Source organism: Hesperophylax consimilis, chromosome 20 (assembly GCF_061612785.1).
Source record: "Hesperophylax consimilis isolate HC1 chromosome 20, BYU_Hcon_1.0, whole genome shotgun sequence".
Lineage (NCBI taxonomy): Eukaryota > Metazoa > Arthropoda > Insecta > Trichoptera > Limnephilidae > Hesperophylax > Hesperophylax consimilis.
The window spans coordinates 29,575,837-29,603,253 of record NC_142855.1 but is presented as its reverse complement, the minus strand read 5'-3'; the positions used below and the strand labels follow the sequence as shown (position 1 = coordinate 29,603,253).

General features: G+C 37.1%; 2 protein-coding genes across 2 annotated transcripts; both read left to right on the top strand.

The window, feature by feature from the left end:
* Positions 1–1,628: 1,628 nt before the first annotated feature.
* On the top strand, positions 1,629–20,888 carry Egm (acyl-CoA dehydrogenase family member enigma). Its single transcript, XM_089644310.1, has 9 exons — positions 1,629–2,536; positions 3,079–3,232; positions 5,014–5,177; positions 6,881–6,967; positions 14,620–14,779; positions 15,193–15,335; positions 15,429–15,649; positions 16,640–16,711; positions 18,801–20,888. The coding sequence occupies exons 1-9, from the start codon at positions 1,862–1,864 to the stop codon at positions 19,012–19,014; spliced, it is 1,890 nt and encodes a 629-aa protein (XP_089500436.1). The 5' UTR covers positions 1,629–1,861; the 3' UTR covers positions 19,015–20,888.
* Positions 20,889–23,483: 2,595 nt separating this feature from the next.
* On the top strand, positions 23,484–27,136 carry LOC149414518 (uncharacterized). The gene is made up of 2 exons (XM_089643789.1): positions 23,484–23,621; positions 24,235–27,136. Exon 2 carries the CDS (start codon positions 24,442–24,444, stop codon positions 25,663–25,665), a length of 1,224 nt encoding a protein of 407 aa, XP_089499915.1. The 5' UTR covers positions 23,484–23,621; positions 24,235–24,441; the 3' UTR covers positions 25,666–27,136.
* The last annotated feature ends 281 nt before the right edge of the window (positions 27,137–27,417 follow it).

The following is a 27,417-nucleotide window of genomic DNA, read 5'->3' as shown; positions in this document are numbered from 1 at the left end:
GAATTGGATCACATTGGGAAATGTGGCAGAAAACGAATCACTACACCTCTTACTGGTCGCAAAATCAAAGACGTCTGTCTCCAAAACCGCCAAAAGAGTGTGGCTTGTCTGACCTTGACAATCAAAGAAGAAGATATCGAAGTCTCCCAAAGGAGGGTCCAGAGGATATTGGCTGAGGAGAACCTCACTGGTCATCGGCCAGCTAAAAAACCTCGCCTCACAGTAGATATGAGGATAAAACTACTGGAATGGGCCAACGCGCACCAAAACATGACTATAGAGAACTGGAATATGGTGATTAACATTTTTTGTGGTTTTCAAGCTCTCAAAAAATTCCATTAGTTTGATTATGCCCTTTTTAAGGTGTGCTTCTCTGACGAGTCCATATTCAAAATTTTGTTGGATTAATCATCGTTCGTCCGACGACGCCCAGGAGAGAAATTTCACTCGGACTGCCTTGTAGAGACTATCAAACACCCTACCCGTATCATGATGTGGTCAGTTATCTTTTCCAAAGGGATGGGGCGCCTCCACATCGTGCAAGGGACTATGAGGCAGGATCAGTACAGACAAATACTGGAAAATCGATTACTGCCTCAAGTCGGAGAATGGTTCCCTGGTGGTCAGGAATACGTCTTTATGCACAACTCCGCACCCTGTCATAAAGCCAGGACTGTCACTGCATTCCTGGCTGAAAAAAATGTGCAGGTTTTACCTTCGCCGGGGACTTCCCCTAACATGAACCCTATTAAAAACCTGTAGGAGCTCACCAAGAGGGAGATTGCCAAGGAGATGATCACAACAAAGCAGCAGCTCATCGAAACCCTCATCCGGGTGTGGCATCATTCTCCTGATCTAAAGATTACTGCAAAATTTTGCATTGAGTGTATACCACGGCGTGTTCAAGCTGTTATTGCGGCTAAAGGCGAAATTACAAAATTTTGACTTTTTGTTCGATAATGTTTAAAAATAATAAAAATAAAAAAATAATCGTAGATTAAGGACAAATACGGTGTTTATTTTTTCTAAATTCAATGTCCTTGTAAATAAATAATAATAACCGCACCTAAAATCATAAACATCTGTGTTTTATGAACACAAAGTGTAAAAAACACATTTTCTATGGGTGTCCCTATTAATATGGCAACCCACTGTATTACCTTGTCGAAACGTGTTCCACTATTATCACGCGAGGACTGGATTCAGTATTTTCCGGTCGTTCGGCATTACAGGTAAATATGTGAAACCAATTTTTTCACTTCGTGTCTCATCTAATGGGGATAGTCTGAATTCTCAGCTAATCAGGCACACAAAATAGTTTTCTGTTGAAAATATTATATTATAAGTAGGTACTTTATAGCTTTTCTCAATTCTCTTATAAAAAATATTTTCGCATTATAAAAATGTGAAAACCTCACCCCAATGCAACCTAGAAAACTAAACAAAAATGTTCAGGTATATATAGACCAGTTTGTTATCCGAATAAAATATAGAAATAAAAGAAGCTGAATTCTCATACAGAGTCAAAGCTTCAATCATGATCTAAAAATATTATTTTGTTCTAATGGCCACACTTTCTAATGAGAATTTCCATAGAAAGATGTAATATCTATGATTGGTAATATTATTTGAGGTTATGTAACATAGTTTGACATTTCTAGCCCCTTGGTACTCTTACGTTATAAAATAAGTGATTTTATACGCAAACTAATGATAAATACAGTGTACAATTAGAGCCGAGTGATCAAGACAGATACAGAAATATAATCTTCATTTTCTAGTGACCTGTAATAGGATTTTAACCTTTCCGTGTTGATCATAACATTTCCGCTCGGATCTGCACAAATACCAAAAAGCCGCAATGAATCTATCAAGATGCGTGTGTTTGAGTCTAAAACCGCGCAAAATAAAACCATTTTCACACATGCTACTCTTAAGAAGGTTTCCCTCTACGGAAGCATCAGAAATAGTATTGGATCCGAAATTCGACGAAGAAATTCTCAACACACAACCGAGAGTGCAACGCAGAAAGCCGGCAATTGAACCGTTCGTAAAAAACCTGTTTCTGTCTGTCCTCAACACGGATATCATGGCGTTTCCGGAGATTTTAGACAAAGATGAAATAACAGCATTAGAAAACAGAGTGACCAACATTAAAAACGCAATATCAGGTAACCAAAGCAACGATGAAGTCAGAAATGTTTTACTCAGTAATAAGATCTATGGTGCTCCGGCCTCCGTGTTTCACGGCGGGCTGGCGTCCAACTGCACGGAGAAACTGCGTATACTGGAAGAAGTAGCCAAGCATCGCTCGCAGATAGCCATGGAAATGAGCGGACACTGGGCCGGTATAGAGGCGCTGCAGTTTGCTTACGCAGAGAGCGACCTTGATCGGGTCATGCCAGATTTGGCCAGCGGACGGTTCGCCGTGCGTATCTGCGCGTCCGAACGCCTGGCCGAGGGCGTCGACACGCCCGACTTGCGGACCAACGCCAAGTGCATCGGACACGGCAACTGGTTGATTAACGGCGAAAAGGTAAAAACAAACTCATCAGATTCAGTATTATTATTGAATGAGCCGGCGGCATTCTGCTGATGTGCTCATATCTCATTTCACAATAGTGTTTGTGAAGATTTCTTGAATGCCTATGACTATATGCAACTGTAATGTTATTCTTAGGTCCTTGAGTCTATCTTCATATCGCCGGTCTTTTAACATTGGTAATCTTAGTTCCTAGAGTCTATCTTCATATTGCCGGTCTTTTAACATTGGTAATCTTAGTTCCTAGAGTCTATCTTCATATTGCCAGTCTTTTAACATTGGTAATCTTAGTTCCTTGAGTCTATCTTCAAATTGCCGGTCTTTTAACATTGATAATCTTAGTTCCTTGAGTCTATCTTCAAATTGCCGGTCTTTTAACATAGCTAATCTTAGTTCCTTGAGTCTATCTTCATATTGCCGGTCTTTTAACATTGGTAATCTTAGTTCCTTGAGTCTATCTTCATATTTCCGGTCTTTTAAGTCGGTCGATAGTATAAATATATAAGCATTGGTCGGTGTTTGTTTGTTTGTTCCAGTTGACAGACACCGTGACGCTGGCGGGAGAGGAGGGGGAGTTTATGGTGGTGTTTGCCGCCGTGCGCTACGACGTGGCGCAGGCCTTCCTCGTGCAGCCCGGTGCGGCAGGGATCACTCGGCACGATGGCGTGTTCGCCTTCCACGACACTCCCGGTAACAAGCAATAATATATCTAATCCCTAATATTATATAGAATAACTACATGGAGACATTTAAACAGAACAAATCTGGGTTGCTCGACTTTTATATTATTAATTTTTCACTTGTAGCAAACACTTTGTGGGTATACATAATTATAATAATTAAAATAAAATAACTTTGTTTAAATACCACTTTATTGTATATATTTATAACCAACCGGTTTCAGTTCAGCCCGAACCTTCATCAGGGTTAATAAAAACATATTAAATTAATTACAGAGGTGTATGGGTACTTATAGTTAAGCTGGAAGAGGGAGAGAGAACATCAACTTTGGTGGGGGTGGAAGACTTAGGTAGGAGAGAGGGGGTAAACATAGGTGCAGGAAATGGAAATATATTTAAAATGGGGCTGTTTGTTAAATCTAATTGTTTATTTAGTAAATTGATTTTATTGATTTTAAGGGATTTTTTTATCTCGAGTGCTTCTAAATTGTTGAGGCGTAGACCTATCCCGTTTCTATGTAATACTTCTACACCTGAAGGCTTATCAAATGAGTGATCTTTATCTATTAAATGTGTTGCAAATTCCGAAAAACCTATGTTGTTTAAGCATCTCAAGTGCTCAACTACCCGCGTTTGAACATTTCTTGCAGTTTTACCAATGTAAAATGCTTCGCAGTCATTACATTTAAGTTTATAGATGCCAGAATGACTTAAATTATTTTCTTTATCTTTTGAGTTAATTAAAAGTTTACCTAGGTTATTATTGGTATAAAAAGCGGCTTTAATTTCTGTTGGAAATTTTAAAACACACGAGGACGAGAAATTATTAATGTATAAAATTCTACGCCAACCATGGTTTTTATTTACTGCGATGTTGGGGATACTATTGTACAGGAATTTATTACAAAATATGAGTCATATCGAAGCATTTTACATTGGTAAAACTGCAAGAAATGTTCAAACGCGGGTAGTTGAGCACTTGAGATGCTTAAACAACATAGGTTTTTCGGAATTTGCAACACATTTAATAGATAAAGATCACTCATTTGATAAGCCTTCAGGTGTAGAAGTATTACATAGAAACGGGATAGGTCTACGCCTCAACAATTTAGAAGCACTCGAGATAAAAAAATCCCTTAAAATCAATAAAATCAATTTACTAAATAAACAATTAGATTTAACAAACAGCCCCATTTTAAATATATTTCCATTTCCTGCACCTATGTTTACCCCCTCTCTCCTACCTAAGTCTTCCACCCCCACCAAAGTTGATGTTCTCTCTCCCTCTTCCAGCTTAACTATAAGTACCCATACACCTCTGTAATTAATTTAATATGTTTTTATTAACCCTGATGAAGGTTCGGGCTGAACTGAAACCGGTTGGTTATAAATATATACAATAAAGTGGTATTTAAACAAAGTTATTTTATTTTAATTATTTTATATTATTCTTAATAACATCATAGATTCTTGTCGTTGAATGTTTATGTTGATTTTTTCTCATGCAGTAGCCTTTCTGGCACCTCCACTGCTATATCCTTGCTGGAATACTACGGGAGGTTCATTAAGTCAACCACTTTGTGACTCCGTCTCCGAATGCGCTGAAAGCATCCCGAACGTAATCTGCAAAGTATTTTTTGATCAGGGGGTCTGACCACCCTCCATTGTCTTGTAGCGGCTGATGTATTGATAAAATCTGCCATCCGTCTACAAGACGCCCAGTTTCAGCCAGATTTACTCGGGACTGTATTATTATTATTGGGTAAAGTAATTGAGGATGTAAATTCGCAGCCGCGATCCTGGGAGTGGACATGCTGCAAGCGCTGATAGAGCTGGGGCCCTTGCGCAACGAGAAGGAACTGCCCGTGTCCCCGCTGCAGACCTCCCTGACCGCGGCGCGACTCAACACCACCGCCATCTGTGTGGGACTGCTCAAGGCCGCCATTGCCACCACGGTCAGTGGGTTCCCTTTCTCTAACCTTGTTAACCCTCTCTATTCCTCTGTGTGATATGTTAAACAAGTCGTGGCGGAGACTACAAAGTTTTCAGGCAGGTGTAAGCCGTAGCATATAAAGTTATGAAACATATTAAAACTAAGTATTGCAAGATTTGCATAACTTCTGGTTGCCTCAAGTAAGTATATTTGGTGTTTGAACCTTGTATAAGTAATTATTTATTATACTTTATGCTATGCATAAAACCTTGTCTTATAAACATTAGTTTATCATTAAAAAATAATAATATTTGACAAGTCAAAAATATTTCACCAATAGATTTTTTTATTAATAAAATAAAATACTTTTTTGTTTTAAAACCACGATATTTATTAATTTAAGAACCGACCGGTTTCGCTTTACTTAAGCATCATCAGGGTACAAATTAATACTAAACAAGAAGTACATAATGTGTGCATATATATAACAAAATATAGAGAGGGAGACAACATGATACAAATATATTATAGAGACAACATGATACAAATATTAGCAACACAAAGACGGTCATAAAATACATTAACATAAGTGCACAAGTAATGGAAAAAACCCTGTACCCTGATGTTTGTACCCTGATGATGCTTAAGTAAAGCGAAACCGGTCGGTTCTTAAATTAATAAATATCGTGGTTTTAAAACAAAAAAGTATTTTATTTTATTAAATATGTCAAACCACAAAGTGATTGCTTTCTACAATGATTTTTATTTTTTATTGTTTAACTTATAACATTGTTACATTGTACATAAAATTAGGTAATAATAGGTAATAGTGAAAAACATACGTTATTGAAATTCTACTCCAATGAAGAGTGCTAGCTCTTGAGCTTGGCGTAGGCGTTATTTCACAATTATTTCATGTTTATATCAGTAATTAACATAATTACAGTACAATAAATATAAACTTAAAAGAGGATTGCGACGTTAATTTTGGTTGTAAGTTGTAACATGAATTGAAGTTATAACATTTGAAAGGTGATATTAATTTTTTTTAAAGCTAAATTTGACCTTTTTTTTGAATAAAATAAAATCTGGTATTTTTTTCACTTCTTCGGGAAGACTATTAAAATATCTTATGCCTTTGTAAATGTAATTATTGTGCATTTGTTGTGTTGAAAATAGAGGAATTGAAGATGTAATATGTCTCGACGCCATCTAGTGAGAAATTTAGCACTAACAAAGCCTTTCCTACAAAAATTAAGTTGGTTGTTTGCAGGTGGAAAAAATAAAATAAGCAGTAATTGTTGATTGATGTACTAGTACATATTGAATCATTTGGCGGGTTGGAAATAAGTCGACATAGCTCAGTGGTTTCAGAGCACCTGCTGCTCTATGTGGACATAATGTTACTTCTCAATTCTTCTTTCAATTAATTCAATTCAGATTTCAGAATCACAAAAAAACACAATATATCATTTTTTCCCAACTGCTCCCAGCCACCGACAGCCAGTGAAACTAAGGCTTCCATGATTGGGGTGCGTTGTGAGGATGAAGGTAGTGGAGAGGGGAAGGAGATGGGCTAGAGGAAGGTGGGGAAGTGCCTGGCTGAACGGTGGTCTTACTTAGTCCTAACACCTCAATGTTTTAACAAAGAATGAACCCATTTTTTGTTCTTACAAAACACCTGTTTTAATTTTTGACTCCTTTTTTTGTATATTCTCATTTTAGGCTCAGAACATTGCGGGAAGGTTTGTAGCGGGCAGGCCACTTTCCGAGCACCTCTTGCTGAGGGATCGTGTTGCAGACGCTGTCACTGTAAGTATAACTATGTCATCATCTGCTTTCATAAAGAATATCAGGAGACTTGCGTTTATTTTTAAAGAACTTCGACGCATATCAGACAAAGAGAAATTAAAAGCTGTCTATTTTGCCTTAGTCCAATCTCGACTTTCTTATAACATAGAATGCTGGGGATCATGTCTAAAGTCCAATGTTGAACCATTAAATATTACTCAAAAATTGATCCTTAAGGTGATGCCATACGTAGTAATGCAAAATCATGTGTTTTTGGTTTGAAAATTTAGTCGGCTAGAAATGTTTCAGATGCTTTAATTAAATACTGCGAGTAGAATACATCTTGGCCTTCGAAATAATCGAGTATTTTTTTAGATAAGTCTTTTTATAAGCCCAGAAAAAAATAATGTAAAGGCCTATGAAAACTGCTTTAAAGTTCAAAATCTCCTACTTACGAACCCATTTTCCGTTATGATTTTGTTGTATAATGTGGCAAATTAAGTTATTTATAAAATGATCGAAAAATTTTTTAATATTTATGCCTGAACATCCACAAAATAAAATAAAAGGCACTTTTTGGCCATGTTTTTTTCTTGCATAAATCAAAACAGGCGGATGGTGTTAAGCGGGAATTTAAACCTTATCGCCATCTACGTAAGGGTTGTTATTGATAGCGGCTCAATTTAAAATATTACACGACGTAGTGCATCGCCTTAACCCTTACCTCTCCATTATTTTTTGTCAGCCAACTCTAATTTAACCGTTTGATTGCCAATCGTCGACTTTCGTCGATTCGTGTTTTAACGAAGATTGCCGATCGTCGATTTCAGTCGATTGCGTCAGTCGTGTTCTGATTCGCGCGTACGTCTGTACGTAAAATTCTCATTTTTTCGAAACGCCTGGACTTCGGGATCCTCCTCCGCGTGATTCTAAACCAATATTCTTTAATAAAACACCGAAAAAATCATCGAAATCCTTGAAAATTCAAAGAATTTATGGGGTTTTAAAAAAATATATAGTTTCATAAAAAATAATGTTTTTTTGGTGGCATTTTACAAGCAACTGTATGAATTTTTTGGCACTCAAACGGTTAAATAATGGCAAAATATTAATTTATTGAAAGGCAGCTACAAAAAAAATCGTTTAAAATTCATTCGTTATGATTTATTCTTCAAATAAAAAACAGTTTACAGAAAACATTTTGGACTTCTTAGATTTCTGCATGGTATGGTACTTTTTAAAACATTCTGCAGGATGGAGACCAGGTTTTCTGGAACCGGTCTCACAAAAGCATACTGCTTCGCGTCTTCCCGCTGGAATCGTTCTGTTACTGCGCACAGTACAGTCTTTAGAACCTTTGTCCAGTTTGGCAATGAAGTGTTGCTTGTTTTCTAATTGCTCCTCTGCATCTCTCTGTCACTTTCATAAGATTCATCTTCCGAAAACACTTGGTATTCAGATGCCATATCACGCCAAGTTCCCGCCATTTTAGGTTATGTGAATTTGCAAAGGTTATTTTACAGTAAAATAAAAACGGAAAACAGTCAAAATCTTATGAAAACGTGAATTTAAATGTTTTTTTATCGAATAATCATAAGAAACAACGTCACGCGTAGTGATGTAGACCCGGGAATATTCCCCGGGGAATGTTCCCGGGAACAGGAATATTCCCCGACCTAAAATAAATTCCCGAAAACGGGGAATTTATTTTATTTTTAATAAAATGGTTTCTACACTTCTCTTGGATGCTTTATTGAGTGTTAGCATGTAAAGTAAGCCTTCAAACATTTGCAGTAAACGATGCTGCCTCATCTTTACCTTGTGATATGAAGAACAGCCTGTTGGACGATGATGTTTACTGGACAAGAGTGACATCATTAGCCGATGTTCTGCGACCGATTGTTTCCTGGATTACACAGCTAGAGGGAGACGATCCACTAACACACAAAGCATTGTATGCTTTTGAGGATATTGAGAGCAGTCTAAGTAAAATTCTTCCAGCGTCTCTACTGTCACATGCCGAAGAGAAGCAAATACTGGAAAAGGCGGCGCAGCGCAAAGAATTTGCTATTGCTCCGATACATCTGGCTGCTGCCCTACTAGATCCAGGTTCCCAAGGACATCTGCTAAGCCACGCACAGCAACTTGAAGCACTTGAATTCATTGACCAAGTAGCAAGTCATATGAAGTCTGTTGATAGTGCAAATGTTCTTGTTGATTTAGCCAATTATAGGGCTAAAGAAGAATCATGGAGCAAGGCATTCCTATGGAAGTGTGTCGATAAAATCACGCCAGTGACCTGGTGGAAGGGGATGTGCGGATGTTCTGATTTTTCACAGGTTGCCATAAGAATATTGACTGCTCCCATTACTTCAGCAGTCACTGAGAGATCTTTTAGCACGTTTAGTCGCATTCATACAACACGGAGGAATCGTCTAACAACTCAAAGAGCAGGGAAAATAACATTTGTGGCACACAATTGGAAACTTCTTTCCTCTGAAAGAGGCTCTTAAGTTGCTCCCAAGAAAACCCTTTCTTCCACGGATGAGCAGATTGCTTCGCATCATAACGTTTCAAACCTATCTGGTACTCGCAAACGCAAACATCCAATTGACTGTGCTGAGGAAGAAGAAAACGTAGATAATCCTGAGTCGGCAACAACTTCGTCCGGGCGGATGAAGAAGAAGAAGAATATGAAGGTGAAAGTGGAAGCGAAGTTGATAGTGTCAGTGTCCAATCGGTATCATCAGATGAACAGTAACGATCTGTGAAGTTGTGTCATTTTTACAGTTTTACCGTTTGTGTATAAGGTGTATATAGGCTACTAATACTGTACAGTATACAATTATATAGAGATACTACTCACTTTAAAATAATTTTGATCGGTGTTTTTTTTTGTTATTTTTCTCTTGGATCCTATTCCTATATATATGGGAATAGTTTTTTTATGGATCTATCCTGCTCTATATCTACCATATGTGTGTATATTTTATTTTTTATTTAATAAATATTATTCTTTTTGAGGTATTATGTTGTTAAAATCTAAATTCCCAAAATTCCCCGACCAGGGGAATATTCCCCAGAAATAAATTCCCGGGAATTTATACATCACTAGTCACGCGTCAAGTTTTGCGCACTTTGTGGATTTTTTATCAATATTAAATTTGCTGAAAGAACACAACAAACGCGGACAACTAGAATTGGCTCTACATTGAGCTTTGTGGCAGTACATACTAAAACTTCCTTTGGTCAAAGAAACTATTTATATCTGTAACCACTTATGTTTAATATTCTTTCCAATCATATTAAGTCTACCAATTCCTTAGTACAAATTTAAAAAGTTAGTTAAGATTTTTGTATTGACAGACAATTGTTTCATCCTTGTCCTTTCTTAACCGTTTTAGTGCTAATCAATTTTCGCAAAAATAAATGTAAATTGCTATACACATATTGATTAATTTAGAGGAAAAAATAATGGTGTCAAATACAACACTCTAATTTAGACAAATATCAATCAATTTTATTAATTATTTTTGCATTATAAAGAAAAAATGTTTATGAAAAAATAAACATTAAAAAATCAATATTATTGTATTTTATTTATTTTTGGAAAATTGAAATTGATCATTTGTTGCTTTAGAAAACACTTTTGTCAGAGGAATTTTGGCAAAATTTGGTGTTTCTTCTCTTTCTGAAGATGAAGAGTTCTCAATCGTTTTCTTCGATGCGTTATAATCCTGTTATCATCACTATTTGTATCTGTTGTTTCACCGCCCGTACAATCACTAGGAATCGAATCAACGTTCCAAATAATAGCAGGTGACATGGTTATTTTTTTTTTAAATAATATAAAAAAAATGAAAAAACTTATTTTTAAATGTATAAGAATGCACTCTCGTTACAAATTACGCGCGAGGTTAGCGTACGTCCACTCCCGCAGAGCACTAAAAACACACCGAAACAGCGCAGAAGCGCTGCTCCGCAATTTTCGATACAAACGATCGCAGCGCTTTTGCGACGCATAACATTCTAACGGTTAAATAATAAGATTTTATATAAGTCCCATTTGCTAAAAACTGAATGTCATCCTATCTGTCTTTATTATCTACTTTGTTTCTTCTTTTGAATAATGATTAATGATTAGTTATGGTTCAAATATTGTTAAAATATACTGTCAAATTACCCATCTGGAAGCTCATCAAATACATTTCTTTTTCTTTCTTTTTGAAATAGTTTGTGTTTGGATGAAGTATTATTATGTTTTCTTCACTTAACCGGTCAGCAACGTAAGCAGATATACACGATAAAATAACGATAGCAGTCAAGTACAATAAGCGTGTTTACACGTCAACGCGTGTGTTTCCACAAAAATCGTCATAACTCCGTTATTCTTCTAGTGACATCCCTAAAACAAAAAGTAGAATATTCGTATTGAATGAAGCTTCACATCTCTATTCAAAGTTATCCATAGAAACCCGTAAAAAGACCTACTCAGTGGAAGCAAATTTTACCCGCCAAATCGTAAAACGACGCCAAGAAAGCCGTTTGACGTGCCGACCCGCCTCGCAAGTTTAATTATTTTTTTAAAAATATATTTTGTATGAAATGGTCAAAAAGTGAAGTGACAGAATTGTTTATTGTACATTTGTACGATGAAATAAGTGTTTTTTTTTTACATTATCCGTGATTTTAGTATCGTTTTTACATAAAACATTACAGGTGAGTCATTTTTACAATTTTTTCATGTTTCCATTCTAAATTTAAATATTTACAAATGTTAATATTTATTTATGATACAACAATTTGAAAGCCTATTTTGTAACCTTTCTAAAACAGTTTTTACTATTCGGCTCCGTTCAGTAATGTTTCATTTATAGAGCTTTGATTGTGAGGCGGTAATAACACAACGTTTTCGTGAAATTGACATTTCGGTAAAGACATCTTAGCTTCAAGTTCGCGAAAAGTCGGAGGGGTTAAGGCGATGCACTACGTCGTGTAATATTTTTAATTGAGCCACTATCAATAACAATCCTTACAAAGATGGCGATAAGGTTTAAATTCCCGCTTAACACCATCCGCCTGTTTTGATTTATGCAAGAAAAAAACATGGCCAAAAAGTGCCTTTTATTTTATTTTGTGGACGTTCAGGCATAAATATTTAATTTTTTTTCGATCATTTTATAAATAACTTAATTTTCCACATTATACAATAAAATCATGACCGAAAATGGGTTCGTAAGTAGGAGATTTTGAACTTTAAAGCAGTTTTCATAGGCCTTTACATTATTTTTTTCTGGGCTTATAAAAAGACTTATCTAAAAAATACTCGATTATTTCAAAGGCCAAGATGTATTCTACTCGCAGTATTTAATTAAAGCATCTGAAACATTTCTAGGCGACCAAATTTTCAAACCAAAAACACATGATTTTGCATTACTACGTATGGCATAGCCTTAATTGTAAATTGTTAACCTCGATATAGTCGTAGCGAGGTTAATTTTTATGAGAAAAAACGTGATTTAAGTATACTGAGATGCAATTAATAAAATAAAGAGTACAGTGGTACCTTGACATACGAGTTTTTCGAGATACGAGCGAGTGATTTTTTGCTTTGAGTTACGAGCGAAATTCGAGATACGAGTTCGGTTTAGCAGGTCGGCCGGTAGCACACCCAGGAACTGACGACTGAGGAGATACAAGAGTTACAGTCACAGCAGTATACGGATGTTATGCGAGAAATTGGTTTCGAGGAGTCAGAGGAGGAGGAGGTTATTTCTACAAGGGAGATAAAGGAGATCTTAGGAATGTGGGAGAGAGTTTCACAGTTTGTGGAAAAGAAACACCCAGAAAAATTTGCGACAGGTCGTGCATCTGATCTTTTTAATGACACTTGCCTAACTCATTTCCGGAACATTCTGAGAGGGAGGAAGAAACAAACCTCCTTCGACATGTTTTTTTCTAAACGGCCTACAGGTGAAAGCGAGAAAAATGTAGCGAAAAAGGCAAACACCAGTAATTATTTATTTACATTCTCTTTTTTGTTTTTGTACAATAAATATTTGTCATTTATAAATACGTTTTTATTATTCAAAACCACGTAACAAAAATAACTGGGGGTGACATTTTGGGGGTTGGAACGGATTAATGGTAGTCTAATGGTTTTTTATGGGGAAATCTGCATCGATATACGAGTAATTCAAGATACGAGCAAGGTTGCGGAACGAATTAAACTCGTATGTCGAGGTACCACTGTATAGTAGAACCTCGATAATCCATACCCAGGCTAATCCGAACGTCGCTGTGATCCAAACTGCCAAACGTCACCTCTATCTTGACCGCTAACGCTACGTTTTTGTGTAGCGACATCAGCATTGAAGACTTGCTTGGACTGGGCTGACGAACATCTGAAAAGATGTTGCGGAATGAATTGAGTAATAAAGTTTTATCTTGTTCGATAAATATAAAATGCCAAACTAAAATAGGTCATTTTATGCGGTGTATGGTAATAAGGTTGAGTATTTAACCTTTTGAACGCGTTAATTTGCTCCGTTTTATCTATACCCGTACGCGGTACATATTTTCAAATACCTAAGCACGCAATTAAATGTCAAATTATAGCATTCTGGCATGATTTATTGGACTATATAGACAGAACAGATTATTCTACAAAATATGAAAACAAATCCTCGTGTGTCAACACTCTTAGATGTTTATAAAAACAAAAACATAATATTTCATACAAAGACGTACCGTATCTTTTGAATGTGGTCACATGTGGCCATTCACTCGGCGTGTGTGTACTTAGGTGATAGACACAAGTGGGACACCATGATCACTTATCATTTTTTGTTATGAAAACTTTTTCTAAAACTGGACACTTAAATTTTATGTCACTTAATATAATAACAAAATTGAACTAACGAAATCCGTTGACAAAATTGTAAACTATAGCACTCGAAGGCACAAAGAGGCTAACTTGATTAGCGATGTTTTCTAATGAAATACAATTTTATTTTCGAGAAATTCTTGTAGATGTCAGCATCGTGATAGTTCTACGAAGGTTCAAGCGAGCGGGAAATAAATTTATGTCAAAAGACCGCTGGAATATCGGCATTCAAAGTTTCCGTATCAATTGTTGATACAGCCGCGTGTGAGTATGGACTTTTTGCCGTAGATAGTACAGATATAACAGTTTATGGCTAACATATCTCATTCTGGTGCAGAGATATTGCGTTAAGTATTATCCGGCCGTCCCCGACTTTTTATACTGCTCAAATCACTCTCTAAACACTCCTGGCACTAATAAGAACAAACTCTGAAATTTTCAGCGAAATCGTTTGACTACTTTGCGAGTTTTGCGAGCGTAAACATGCGCAAGTTGAATTTAATTATTCAAATCCTGTTCAGCAACCTATCAAGTAAATGTGCTTTGTGACTTAGAAGGTCATTAAGTATAATTTTTCTATTTAACATACTATAATCCGAACACTTGGAGACTCCCAATAGATGTTATTTTTCTTTAACGGTTCTACTGTATGTCATTTTGGGACACATTCAAAGACAGCGAACCTATTTCAAAATCGATCTCCGCTGGGATTGTTGCTAAATCCTTCATGAATCTGACAGTTTTTTTAAAGTAAGCCTACTACTAATGTTCTCTCGTTTTTATCCAGGTGCTGTACAAGTCGGAGAGTATGCTCTACCTGACAGCGGGACTGAACGACGGCTATGAGGATCCGGACGTGGAGCTGGAAGCGCTGCTCTGTCGCATCTACGCCACCCGCGAAGCCGCACGCACCATCCACGGCTTGCTCGAGTTCCTCAAACCAAAGTGTGAGTATATGAGCCAATGTGAAGATTCTTCAATTCTTTGACCTGCTTCAATCCTGTTAACCTACAAATCTGAAATACGTCCAATTATTGTATTTGCCCCAGAATACTTGATTTAGTGCAAAGGAGGGCGGTGTTTAATAGATTGTCATCTGTAATGCACGTACGCAGCATTGATCCCTTGTGCACCAGTGCGCGTGTGTGAAATCAATGGGTTAATTGGCTTCATGAGAACGGGTCGTTTCGTTAACCCATTCGGATGGCGATATAGTTCCTCTGTTTTAACACTGTACAAACAAGGGCGTCACATTCCCGGCTAGTTCAGTCAGATGCTGTACAATGCGAAGAGCGTGCTGTGACAGTATTGCTGCAGTGGCTACAATGTTGTGTTATTGTTATGTTCTGTGTGTTGGCAGGCCTGGAGGGGGATCTGGAGGGGCTGGCGGCCGCGGCGCGCGAGCTGCTGGTCTGCGGAGGACAGAACGACAGTCTGGCCGTGTACGCCGGTCTGCTGGGCTTGCAGTACGCCGGCCACTACATGAGCCAAGACGTGGATAAGGTGAATACTTCTGCCTTCATTCTTTACACTAAACCAGATATGGCCAAACTGTTGTCTTGTTATCAAGTGTTAACAGAGATATTTGTATTGCAGATGCGCAACCCGATGTTCCATCCCATGTACGTAATGCGGCGCATGCTGGATACGTGGCGCCAGCGCAACGGTCGCGTGCCCATGACGCTGGGCATCTTCCAGTACCTGCACCCCTCGCTGCGGCCCGGCGCCGAGGGTCTGGAGCCCGCCGTGCTGAGTGTCTACCACGCCACGGAGCAGGTGCTGGCTAGGCACGGCTCTGACGTGGCATTACAGGACAGGTACTACTACCATCATCATCAAACATACCAATTTCGGTTGTGAGTCTGTCTGTTGGTGATTGTAACTCTGGTTCAATGAACTCGGGTTTTGAATTTAAGTGTCATTTAGAAAAATTGAACTGATTGTGTCAAGAATTAACTCTTAAAATATAATTCCTACCTACAATAATATTTTAACAAAAAAATTTAATTGTCAAATTTTAAAATTGAAATGGATGTGTCAAGAACTTACACAAGTGAAATAGTATCTACCTAAAATAATATTTTAGTAGAAAATTTGTTTGATTGTCAATTTCAAAATTGGAACGTGTCAAGAACTCATATAGTATCTACCTGTCATATAATATTTTAACAGAAAATTATTTAAATTGTCAATTTCAAAATTGGAACGTATGTGTCAAGAACTCAGACGAGAGATATAGTATCTACCTATCATATGATATTTTTACAGAAAATTATTTAAATTGTCAATTTCAAAATTGGAACGTATGTGTCAAGAACTCAGACGAGCGATATAGTATCTACCTATCATATGATATTTTAACAGAAAATTATTTAAATTGTCAATTTCAAAATTGGAACGGATGTGTCAAGAACTCAGACGAGAGATATTGTACCTAAGTACCTACCTTTAATATTATATTTTAACAGAAAATTATTTAAATTATCAATTTCAAAATAGAATTCGATATTTAAATAAGCGATACAGAGTACCTACCTATAAATTAGTATATTTTCGTCAATATTTTTTCTGTAGCAATTGTCTTTTTCTGATGTTGTATTCTTTACAGCTTCACAAATCCTTAAATTATAATACACCGTGATTTTTCACAGGTCTGCGCTACTAGTTGTCTTATAATTTTGGGGGTCAGTGACCATTTGACCTAAGGGGGCAGCTGCCCCTTCCCGCCCACACTTCAGTTGTATGGACAACATACAACCATATTAACTTCAGCTACCCAATATTAAAATATGTTTATTTTATTACAGAGACATCTACAGACTGGTGAACCTGGTCATTGAAGTATTTTCCATGACGGCTTCGCTGTCCAGAGCATCGAGGTAATTTTTCAATTATGTAAAATTATACACAAATGGTCTCCATCGGCCGAGATCTCTCAATTCGCCTTTAGTTGTTCCCGTCCTGCTTCGTGTATTTTAAAGTATACACAGCGTTAGAACGCAGGGATATGTACTTACATCGTATACATGCAAATCTAAATAGTTGGAAAGTATACTGTGGTATTGCACAGCAATCCTGTATATTTTTTAAGAACGCCTAAACGTTATCTCTAAAGTATACTACACCATTACCATTGCCGATTAATCGTGTACACTCCAAAGTAATGTGCGGAAGACGCATCTCCCCACCAGCTGCGTGGCGGACCAGTTGAGGGAGATCCTTTCACCTCTCCAGCCGGACTCTCAAAAAGACCCTCCACACAGCATCCCAAATTTTTCCTCAGGCCTTCTAGGTGGAACTAATGTAAAAATTAAATCAAATTTACATACATTCAGAAATATGTATCCCATTTATTTGGATTCTAATGAGAATTTTAACTTCTTTTCAATATTTTATAATGAGCCGTATTCTAAAACTTCCGGTAATTGTTTGGTTTTGGTTGCCTCCTTATTGTACCTTTTTAAAGTGTCTGCTCAGAAGATTCTCATTTCTGAGCACAAACTGCCTCCTGTTTTACATTATGTTTTAGTTTTAATGTTATTGTTTTGTCCTGTCCTACTGTTATTATTATTCTTAGTTTTGTAATCACTTTGTATATTTAGTGTTATAATATTAGATATGTATTGGGTAAGGCACACTGTAGGAATAATTTTAAGAACATGACCACTAATACTAAATCACCGTTTTTAAGTTGGTTATAGTAAAGCGCACTTGAAGTGAAATGACACTAAACTGCGCTATATAATTGCCATAATAATATTTGGCTAATTTATATAGGGCCGTTTTCGTGAGAAATCACCTCAAGGCCGTTGGTTATTATTAAGCGGAAATACACACGAATTCACCGAATTCCTGACAGCATCTTTAAGAAATATAACGGTCAATATGCCAGAGGCCTGAAGTGTTAAGCATCAATTTTGGATAGTAAAATAAATAAATTATTTGATTTTCTCATTCATCGTTCAATGGATATTGTTTTTCCATAGTTATCCAAATTGCTAGACTAGCCCATCAGAGAAAGGGGGACAAACCAAGTTACGCGGAGCGCAGTGGGGGCGTGACCGTCTTCCTTTCTGTGATTTGTGAATAAATGAATCGGGATAGTTTACAGGCAACTCGCATATGTAGTAACATCATCAGTCTGTGAAAATAAAATCTGCTTACATCTATTGACTGGTGTTATTGACTAATCTGACTATTCCTTTTTACAATGGCGTATAAATTGCTGGCTGCGTAAAAAAACTTAACTACAAATGCCAAATCGAGTCCCAAACGTCCCAAAGTCCCAACTTGTTTCCTAAATTGAATATTTTTTTACGCTATTTATTTTTTACGACACTTTTACAAATGTGTTATAATTTACCCACCTCATTCATTTTTAGCATCGCTACGCTAGTCGATTCGGTTAAAAATGAACGTTCCTGCTCAGAAAAGTCCGATAATGGACTGCTTCGCCGTTTTTTAGCCTCGCTTTATAGTGAACTTTGCTTTTCTGCACCAATTTATGGTTATTTCAATGTGCGTTCTTCAGTGGTCAATGTATGACTGATTTTCCATTGCATACCCTATTGCAAAACCACACTAGCCAAAATGCGTATTTCAATTTTTTTGCCCCTAAAATTTACAACACACTAATTACAATTTTTGAAGAGACATCAAATCTTGGCTTAAATATATTGAAATAGATACATTTTTCTTATAAATCAACAGTCATCCGTATTTTACTTACGTCTGTTATGCAATGCCATACATTCATGCCCTTGTTTTTGTTTTTGATTGCACTATTCTAATGCTGTATCAAATCTTTCAATATAAAATTGTTCTAGTTCATTCAAAGCATTCTTGAACCCTCCTGGTGCCAAAAATATGGCCACGCGGTTTGCCTCCAGTTCGTCGAAATTATACTAAGATTTTATGGTAGGGCAAGTCTATGGTTTTTCTATATTTTCATGGTAATGTGTTCCGCAGGGCGTACTGCATTGGGCTGCGAGGCGGAGAGCGCGAGATGTACCAGGCCCTGTTGGTGTGCAACAAGGGCAAGCGGGCTGCCAAGGAGCTGGTGGAGCGACTGGAAGACGGGCCGCACCTCAGCGGTGACCGCATCCTGGACGACCTGGCCAGGGACGCGCTTGCCGCACGGGAAGCCAACGTGGAGCACTGCCTCAAGCGCGTCTTCTTTTAGGAGACATCTTAAGAGCTCACCACAACAATATCCTATCGTTTCCTGTTCCCTGTGTGTCTAATTATTTCAATATCTCTGTAAATAAACAAAACAGCGAGTTCATATTTTAGATATTCCTCCGTCATACCTTCATTTATTGGACAATTCTGCAGATTATAGTGCAAACAAAACATGCTAAAAAAAAATACAGGTATTTCGTTAAAAACAACGAATAATATTAGAATGTTCCATTAAGGCGATGCACTACGTCGTGTAATATTTTGAATCGATCCGCCATCAAAAACACACCTTACGTAGATGGCGATAAGGCTTAAATTCCCGCTTAACACCATCCACCTGTTTTGGTTTATGCAAGAAAAAAACATGACCAAAAAGTGCCTTTTATTTTATTTTGTGGTTGTTCAGGCACAAATGTTTAAATGTTTTTCGATCATTTTATAAATAACTTAATTTGCCACATTATACAATAAAAACATAACCGAAAATGGTTTCGTAAGTAGGAGATTTTGAACTTTAAAACAGTTTTCATAGGCCTATACATTATTTTTTCTGGGCTTACAAAAAGACTTATCTAAAAAATACTCGATTATTTCAAAGGTCAAGATGTATTCTACTCGCAGTATTTAATTAAAGCATCTGAAACATTTCTAGGCGACCAAATTTTCAAACCAAAAACACATGATTTTAAATTACTACGTAGTGCATCGCCTTAAGTCCATAATTATTAATTAATCGATATTTTTTTCATATGTCAACTGCTTTAATGTCAAAGCGTCCGCGCTTGTGTGCGTGATTGCCACTAAAAGTTGATTGAATGCATTGTCATCGACAACGAATCTATCTGCCGAGTTTCAGCTCGGATGTCTGTAAGTGGGTTAATTTAAACTTCCAAGATTTGCAATCATTCATGAATCGGTAATGACCGAAAACGAAATTGAAATTTAAATAGATGTATTTTAAAAGGCTAGATGGTCGCTTGGAGTCGTGGGTCGTGCTTTTAACCTTTCCCTTACTGTGCTAAAAAAATCCACGCGTTCCGGTGCTGTGTAGTCAATACACATCTCAAAATAAGCGATTTAATATCGGAAAAATATGAATATTCATAGTTAATCGCTTATGTTTATTATATTTTATATCAAAAGTGATAATAATAGTAATTTCATTGCTGAAAACATGAAAAAACCATCGGCAGATGCTAAAAAAACGTGCAAGGAGTCCACATCTAACGACGGCCCGCGGCTGGCACATACACAGCTATGCGGTCGTAGGTATCGATGGTCTAAAAATCTAAATACAACTGCGGACGTGTGGATTTCTCATGTTCCCGCATAGCGAACTAAAGCGGAACATCAATAGCTTGTCATTTCCTCGCACACTCTTCGCGTATTTGTATCACACGGTTGATTGTGTTGGTGTATTTGTTCCCGATTTTTAACAAAAATCTCCGATTTTTAATTGAATATGAAAACTATATAAAATATTATTTTTTAATTCAGTGCATAAATGTATAACGGAGGAATACCAAAAATCTGAACCCAGAATTTATTATATTTATAGAGTTCTTAAAGTTATTAGAAGCAATGTGTAGTAAATACACACCACAGATGAGGAAAGGTTAAAAAGTTTGAAAACTTCTCAAATAGACCTGTAAATACTGACAGTATCGCCCCGGTCAGATCACCGGTTCAACTGTAATCAAATCTGATACTTCTCAACCTTCCTCTCCCCATCTCCCGTAGCCTCGAAGCACTCTCCACGTGTGGGACGCCATACATTTCCGGGCAGCTCAGAGTGGAGCGATAATCTAATAATGAAGAAATATTGCTAAGCATGTATTTAATTATTGTTTTCTGTGTAAATTATTTTTATTAAAGATATTCTGTTTATTATGTAAAAAATTGTTTTTCTTTCACTTGTACCGTACGCACATATTTTATTATTATTTCAAAACGTAGACCCGATACAAAATTAATTTTAAAATATGTATATTAGGAAGCTGGTATTCAAATTAATATATTCGATTATTTTTCTCTTATTCCGCTTCACTCTTAATATGCAATATTGCACTTTCAAATAAATGGATTTAGCTTTATTAATTCAAAACATGATTTATTATGTCGGGGGAGACGGAAAAATACACACTTTTAATTTTAATTTCGTTTATTAAGTCACTTACGCAATATGTCAATTAGTATGCGGCGCCGTTATAGTCGCAGCCGACGGCGACTATGTTCATATCAAGAGTTGGATTATATTCATAATATCGTATTAGAATTAAATCACAAACCAGTCTATACAAGCCTAGCGTAGCCCACAAACTACTTGAAAACTGGGATGTAACTCTAAAGGGGACGCAAGCAGGCGTTATTAAAGGTTTCCCAACATTTATAGTAACTTTTAGTAATAATATAACTAAATTCAAGTATTAATTCAAAGTAAACATTCCATATTTACCGTGAAGTGGAATTCGTAACCTTTACCAAACTTTCAAAAGGTAAAGTCGATGCTAAAAAAATGTGAGATCTCGTAGTAGAGGACACTGCATCCCATCCCTTGTAAACCTATACAACTGGTACGAGGACAGTTCCACTGAATGCACAGAGGGCTTTTACACAAAATACAATCAGAAAGTAGATATCAAAGGTTTTCCCTGATGGTAACCAACCTCCAATAGGAAAGGGCATCAAAATAAAAGATAACTCATGATGAAAATTGTTGCATTAATCAAGTAAAAAAGTTTTGCAAATTTCATGAAGCTAGTAATTTTTAGCTGCATCACAAATAAATAATTTCGGCTGTAATATTATTTTCTGAAACAAAAATTCATTTACTCTGTAACTTCTCCATTTGATTTGATAAATTTTATTATAACCGACGCAAGTGTCTGTTTTCTGATGTTGTTTGGAGTGGCGGCCATTGAAAGGTCATCCGGAAAAAAGTAAATTGTATGTTGCGAAAGAAAGAGTGAGAATTTTTATTGATTTGAGACAGGAGAGAGATTGTAGTCATATATTTTAGCAAAGGGCGTGACACATTACGCATCATTTTATGGGCCTGGCTTATATCTAATATCGCTCGCTATATAATCCCATACAGCCCTGTCACACCTGACGTGTAATAAGTGTGGGCGTGGCGATGATGATATGCCGTCATCTACCAGCCAGGCAATATTTGAAAATGATTTTTTTAACTGCTGAGGGCGCGAGCTAATATCATCACAGAAATACAGCATGATCGTCTATGCTTGCGAATCATGAGGCAGAACACGCGTAAGGGATCAACTACTGCTTCCTCCCCTGGCGATACAGCGCTTCGCATATAATGTTTTCAAAGGGAAGGGTAAGAAGAGGTACATTGGTTCATTCCTTTGATGTGCCAAAGGGTGGTAGAAATACAAGTATAATGCTAAATGTACACGTACATTCAATTTTTTTTTTTTATATTTATGTCATCATGTTATTTCATAATTAGTGTCATTTGTTTCTTCTCGTTTAAAAGTTATACTACATTATTTTTTGTAATGAGTTACCGCTATTTTCCGCTGAAATTAACAATATATCTTTTATAATTACGTAACATTCATATAGTTTATTTGACGAAGGAAAACCAACAATAAAGTTGATGTGCACCCTAATAAACATATTTTGTGTTTACCGGGTTGAATATACTTGGAAGTATCCGCATAAAATACGTTTTACGACATATGAAAAACATAAATATAAACAAGAAAAACAAATTGTTAGAGAAATCAATATATTTCACATCGAAAGGGGGATTATTAAGGATAAATTAAGTAAACTTCATGACAGAAGAAAGAAAACACCATTGAGTTACATATATATTATAAATAGAGTACATCCCTTGCAATATCCGTGTGAAATAATCTTCCAGTGTGGGAAGTAGTAAGGGGGTGTGGCGGCTGTCGATGTCGCCTGAGTCCTTCCAACCGCGAACAAATTCAACAAACGTGTTAAAGGTGACCGGCGGCCGCGCGCCGCCTCGCAAATGCTCCACGAGTTTTTAACATTTATAAGCCAATTTATATAGTCGACTATTGATTACGGTAAAACCCAACTTACAGATGAAAGGTATTGCTTTTCTTGTATTTTCCAGTACGACTTGTACAATATCTCAGCGTGCATGTCGGCATTTTGAAATTATCGCCGGAGACTTGTGCCTGGCGAGCTCTTGCGCTCACATCAGACAATGATCCAACGATGCGTGGCCCATATATCGAACGCCAAAGCCGACTCTATTTGTATACCTCAATGTTTTTAAAAATTAGGACACTAAATATGAACAAATTTCTTGGATTTTTAGGTTCATGTTTTTATGACATGTATTGTTGTTTACCGAAAGTACCAATATGGCGGACATCGAAATCTAACGCGAAGGTAACAGCTGTTAGCAGATGCTCCCGCAGTTCACTGGTCCAAATGACAACACCGTGACCTCATTGGTCTAAAAAAAATTCCGTCAGAGAAAAAATACTTGTTCTCTATGCTTGTTTTTTCCAAAATGACTAAATTCAAAATCGTCTCCACCTTTGGCACCGAATATTTTTGATCGTTTTTGACAAGGATATCGCTAGCATAGATTAATATAATGTAAGTAGTCAATTATTATCCTTTATTTATACACAAAATGTCGGCGCTTCTGTCCTTGCTGACGTTTTATAGAGTCGAATCGCTTTGTTTACATTTGCGCAGTGTTTTGTAAGGTTAGGTACGTCGTATTGATATTAAATACTGCTTGAATTATTCTTAACCGATTGTTACAAAGTTATTAGCGCACCGTCATCTTCGTTGTGACATCTCCACCTTTCTCATAAACAACGCTCGTAACAGAATGTTTGTACTTTTGTTATTATTATTTTTTCACACAGGAGAGGCCTTGAGGAATATAATTCCCCTCAGGTCTGTGTCATCTTTGAGGAAGCTGTGTGAGGGTATTTTTAAGGAAAGGAAGGAGTGAACATGTTGTAGAAGGGAGGCAACACACAGGCTGGCAAATCATTCCACAACCCAGCTGTTGAATACAAGAACGAGTCGTACAAATGATTAAAATAGGGAATAGTTTACAATGGAGCTCTCAATGACAGGGCTACAAGTATTTAATTCACTTGATCGTGCCATGTCTTCCCAACTTCTTTCACATCATATATTAACCTTTTCACGCTCATTAAAATCACAATTGAATAATATTAAACTTTTTTTACAGTTGGCTATAAATGAACTAATGGAGACATCAGATGGTCAATTATAAACCTTCCCATTACGAAATTATGGATAAATTTCAAATACATACAAGGCGTTAATTTAGTATGGAATATTAATGTGTCGTAAGTTAGTGAAATATATTCATCTGTAGGATACTAAAGTTGTGCCGATCTTTTGAAAATAGATATCTTGTGGCGTTCCTTCGAGTATGAGACGCAAAAAAGTTGAAGGTGAAGATGGTTTGAGGGTGGAGTTCATCGGAGAAGAAGACCCGTTACTGATACCCGAAGCAGAAAACAGCATTAACAATTTGTTGACTGCTGTTCACGAGGAGTCCTGTTGTATCTGCGACGTTTGCGACTTCACAACTACGGACTATAAGACGATGAATAAACACAGGCAGCTCCATCCTGGTATACCCAAGGTCACCGTCAAACTCAACAAATGCCAAAGCCACTCTGTCACAACCAAGGTCGCTACGAAACGGAAAACACTCGAAGAGATTTTCCCTGACACTCGTCTGGTCACTACGAAACGTAAATCGCTTGAACAGATTGATCCTGAGACCCGTAAGATCACCTTGAAATGTAAAACACTTGAAGAGATTAACGCTGACACTGGTAAGGTCACTATGAAACGTATATCATTCAGAGAGGTTGACATTGAGACCCCCGAGGTTGCCTTAAAACATAATAAATCGATTGATTCTGATACATCTGCGGTCGTTGTGAAACGCAAACTCAGGAAGTCTGATACCACTTTGCAGGACACTGTACCACCTAAGGTCATCGTGAGACGCAAGCGGACCGATCCTAACTCACCCAAAGTCAAGAAAAACCAAGTGTTCCACTGCGATCTTTGCGAATACACATGCAGGCATTCCAATTCGTTGACCTATCATAAGTTATCGCACAACAGCACCAGTCCGTTCGCCTGCAAATCGTGCGAGTACAAAACCAAAACGCACGCACAGCTGAAATCGCACCGTCGCATCCACAAAAAGGACTCCCCTATTGCCTGTAAAGAATGCCCATATCGCTGCAAGTTCTTAGCGGGACTACGCTACCACATGCTGTCACACCAGGCGGAAGTATTGTCCTGCGACCAGTGCAAATTCACCACTAAATCACCTGTAAATCTAGAATCCCACAAGCGTAAACACTCGAGTGAGAAACCGCTCGCGTGCGATCAGTGCTCTTACTGCTGCAGATACCCTGCAGCGTTGGCGCACCACAAGCTGTCGCATGTCTCCGAGAAACTATTCACTTGCGAGTTCTGCGCGCACAGCTGCCGAAGCAAACGCGAACTGAACGCGCACACGCGTTCCGTCCACGATAAGCTGCTGTTCAAGTGTAAGGAATGTCACGATGAATGCGACAGCGCTCCACGTTTACGACTTCACATGAAAACTCACCATCCCGAGCTTCCTTAAATCAAATACTTCGGGTTATTTGCGGAAATTCAAATGGTCTAGAATACTCTTAAATTCAATAGCGCGATATTTTTCTTTCAAACTCTGATTCTAGGTCTTTTTCAGCTTCTTACCGATTTGCGATTAGCTGACAAACGTAAAAACAAGGAACTTGTCTTTTTCCGCTGATCTTAATTTATTCAGCCATTGAAACGAACCTATTATTCCCTCACGCTGGAGGAAGTTCAGAAGATATTTAACTGTGGTTCTGTCCAACTGACTTTCTACAGGTCAGAGGGGATGTTGTATCACATTTCATCACATTTCTTAAAACTTCGCTATTATGTCTAGTTCACACATGTCCTAGCTTCCGACCTGTTGTCCTGGTGTGAACAGAAGTTTGGAGGTTAGGACAATGTCTTGGCTAGAGATAGACATGCAGACTATCTCCGCAGGACAATGTCCTACCTCCATCACTGTGCCCAGGGCAATAGGCAGTCGCTCTCGTGCATTCTTTTCTTCTGCTGAAAATGTTGCATAAATGGAACACAGAAAAGATTACTAAATTGATAAACATATATACAACTTATGGCGTTGGTTGCATAACATATAGGGACAAACCTTGATATCCCTGAGTTGTATGTGTGCTAAAATCATGTATAATTGTGTGAGAAGAAAGCAAGGCTGATGTTAGCAGGATGAGTAGGAATAAGGAAGGGACGCTCAGATGATTTGGGCATGTAGAGCAAATGAGCGAAGAAAAGAGTGCGAAGACAATATGTGACGCAAATGCTAGTGGTAGAAAAAGACGGTATGGTATGGTAGAAGACATGGTACGAAGACGTGAATCAGATACTTGAATCTGGCCATGTGATGTGAACCGCGTGATGGTTAGCTCATTTTGTAGTACTGACAATATGTAATGTTTTTTCCCTGATATTTATGTTCGTGACCATTGAATTTCTTCAAATTATCGCTGGGTATATCGCTTCACATCCGGACTTGACGACCATCACACCAAATGAAATATTTAGTTATAAGTATAAATAAACAATAAGATTTATCGATGTTACTTTTGTGTCTTTGTAAGTTATTTTTTATAACCGCATTTACACATTCATATTAATATTAAACCTAACGTATGTTATGAACGCAATTCTTTCAAATACAATATTGGATTTGTATTGTTGTATTGTATATTCATATTGCGTTTGTACGAGCGCAGACAAAAAATTCATCTTAATATTTTAAAACACAACTTTCTAAAAGTGTATTTTCATAAAATAATTAAATTAACGCCATCTATGAACGCATAGATTATAACGTACGTTATGTTTAGCCTTGATTAGCCTGGTTCCAACGGGTGTAGGCTCGTACAATTTACAAATTGGTAATATTTAAATTGAAAAGAGATAAAAAAATGTTGCATTCAAATTTCTGTACAACACTTCATTATCAATTTAATATTAAAGTTTTCACTTTTAAACTTGTTCATCGAATAAATTTATTTAACCTTTCCTTATCAGTGGTGTGTATTTACTACACATTGCTTCTAATAACTTTAATAACTCTATAAATATAATTAATTCTGGGTTCAGATTTTAGGTATTCCTCTGTTATACATTTATGAACTGAATTAAAAAATAATATTTTACATAGTTATCAAATTCAATTAAAAATCAGAGATTTTTGTTAAAAATCCGGAACAAATACACCAACACAATCAACCGTGTGATACTAATACGCGAAGAGTGTGCGAGGAAATGACACGCT

Bases quoted from the DNA above. Each gene is read 5' to 3' on its own strand.
- LOC149414518 (XM_089643789.1), top strand. From the start codon at position 24,442: ATGAGACGCAAAAAAGTTGAAGGTGAAGATGGTTTGAGGGTGGAGTTC.
- Egm (XM_089644310.1), top strand. From the start codon at position 1,862: ATGAATCTATCAAGATGCGTGTGTTTGAGTCTAAAACCGCGCAAAATA. The intron at 6,968-14,619 runs GTAAGTATAACT...GTTTTTATCCAG, and splicing joins GTGTTGCAGACGCTGTCACT to GTGCTGTACAAGTCGGAGAG. The intron at 16,712-18,800 runs GTAATTTTTCAA...TGTGTTCCGCAG, and splicing joins TCGCTGTCCAGAGCATCGAG to GGCGTACTGCATTGGGCTGC.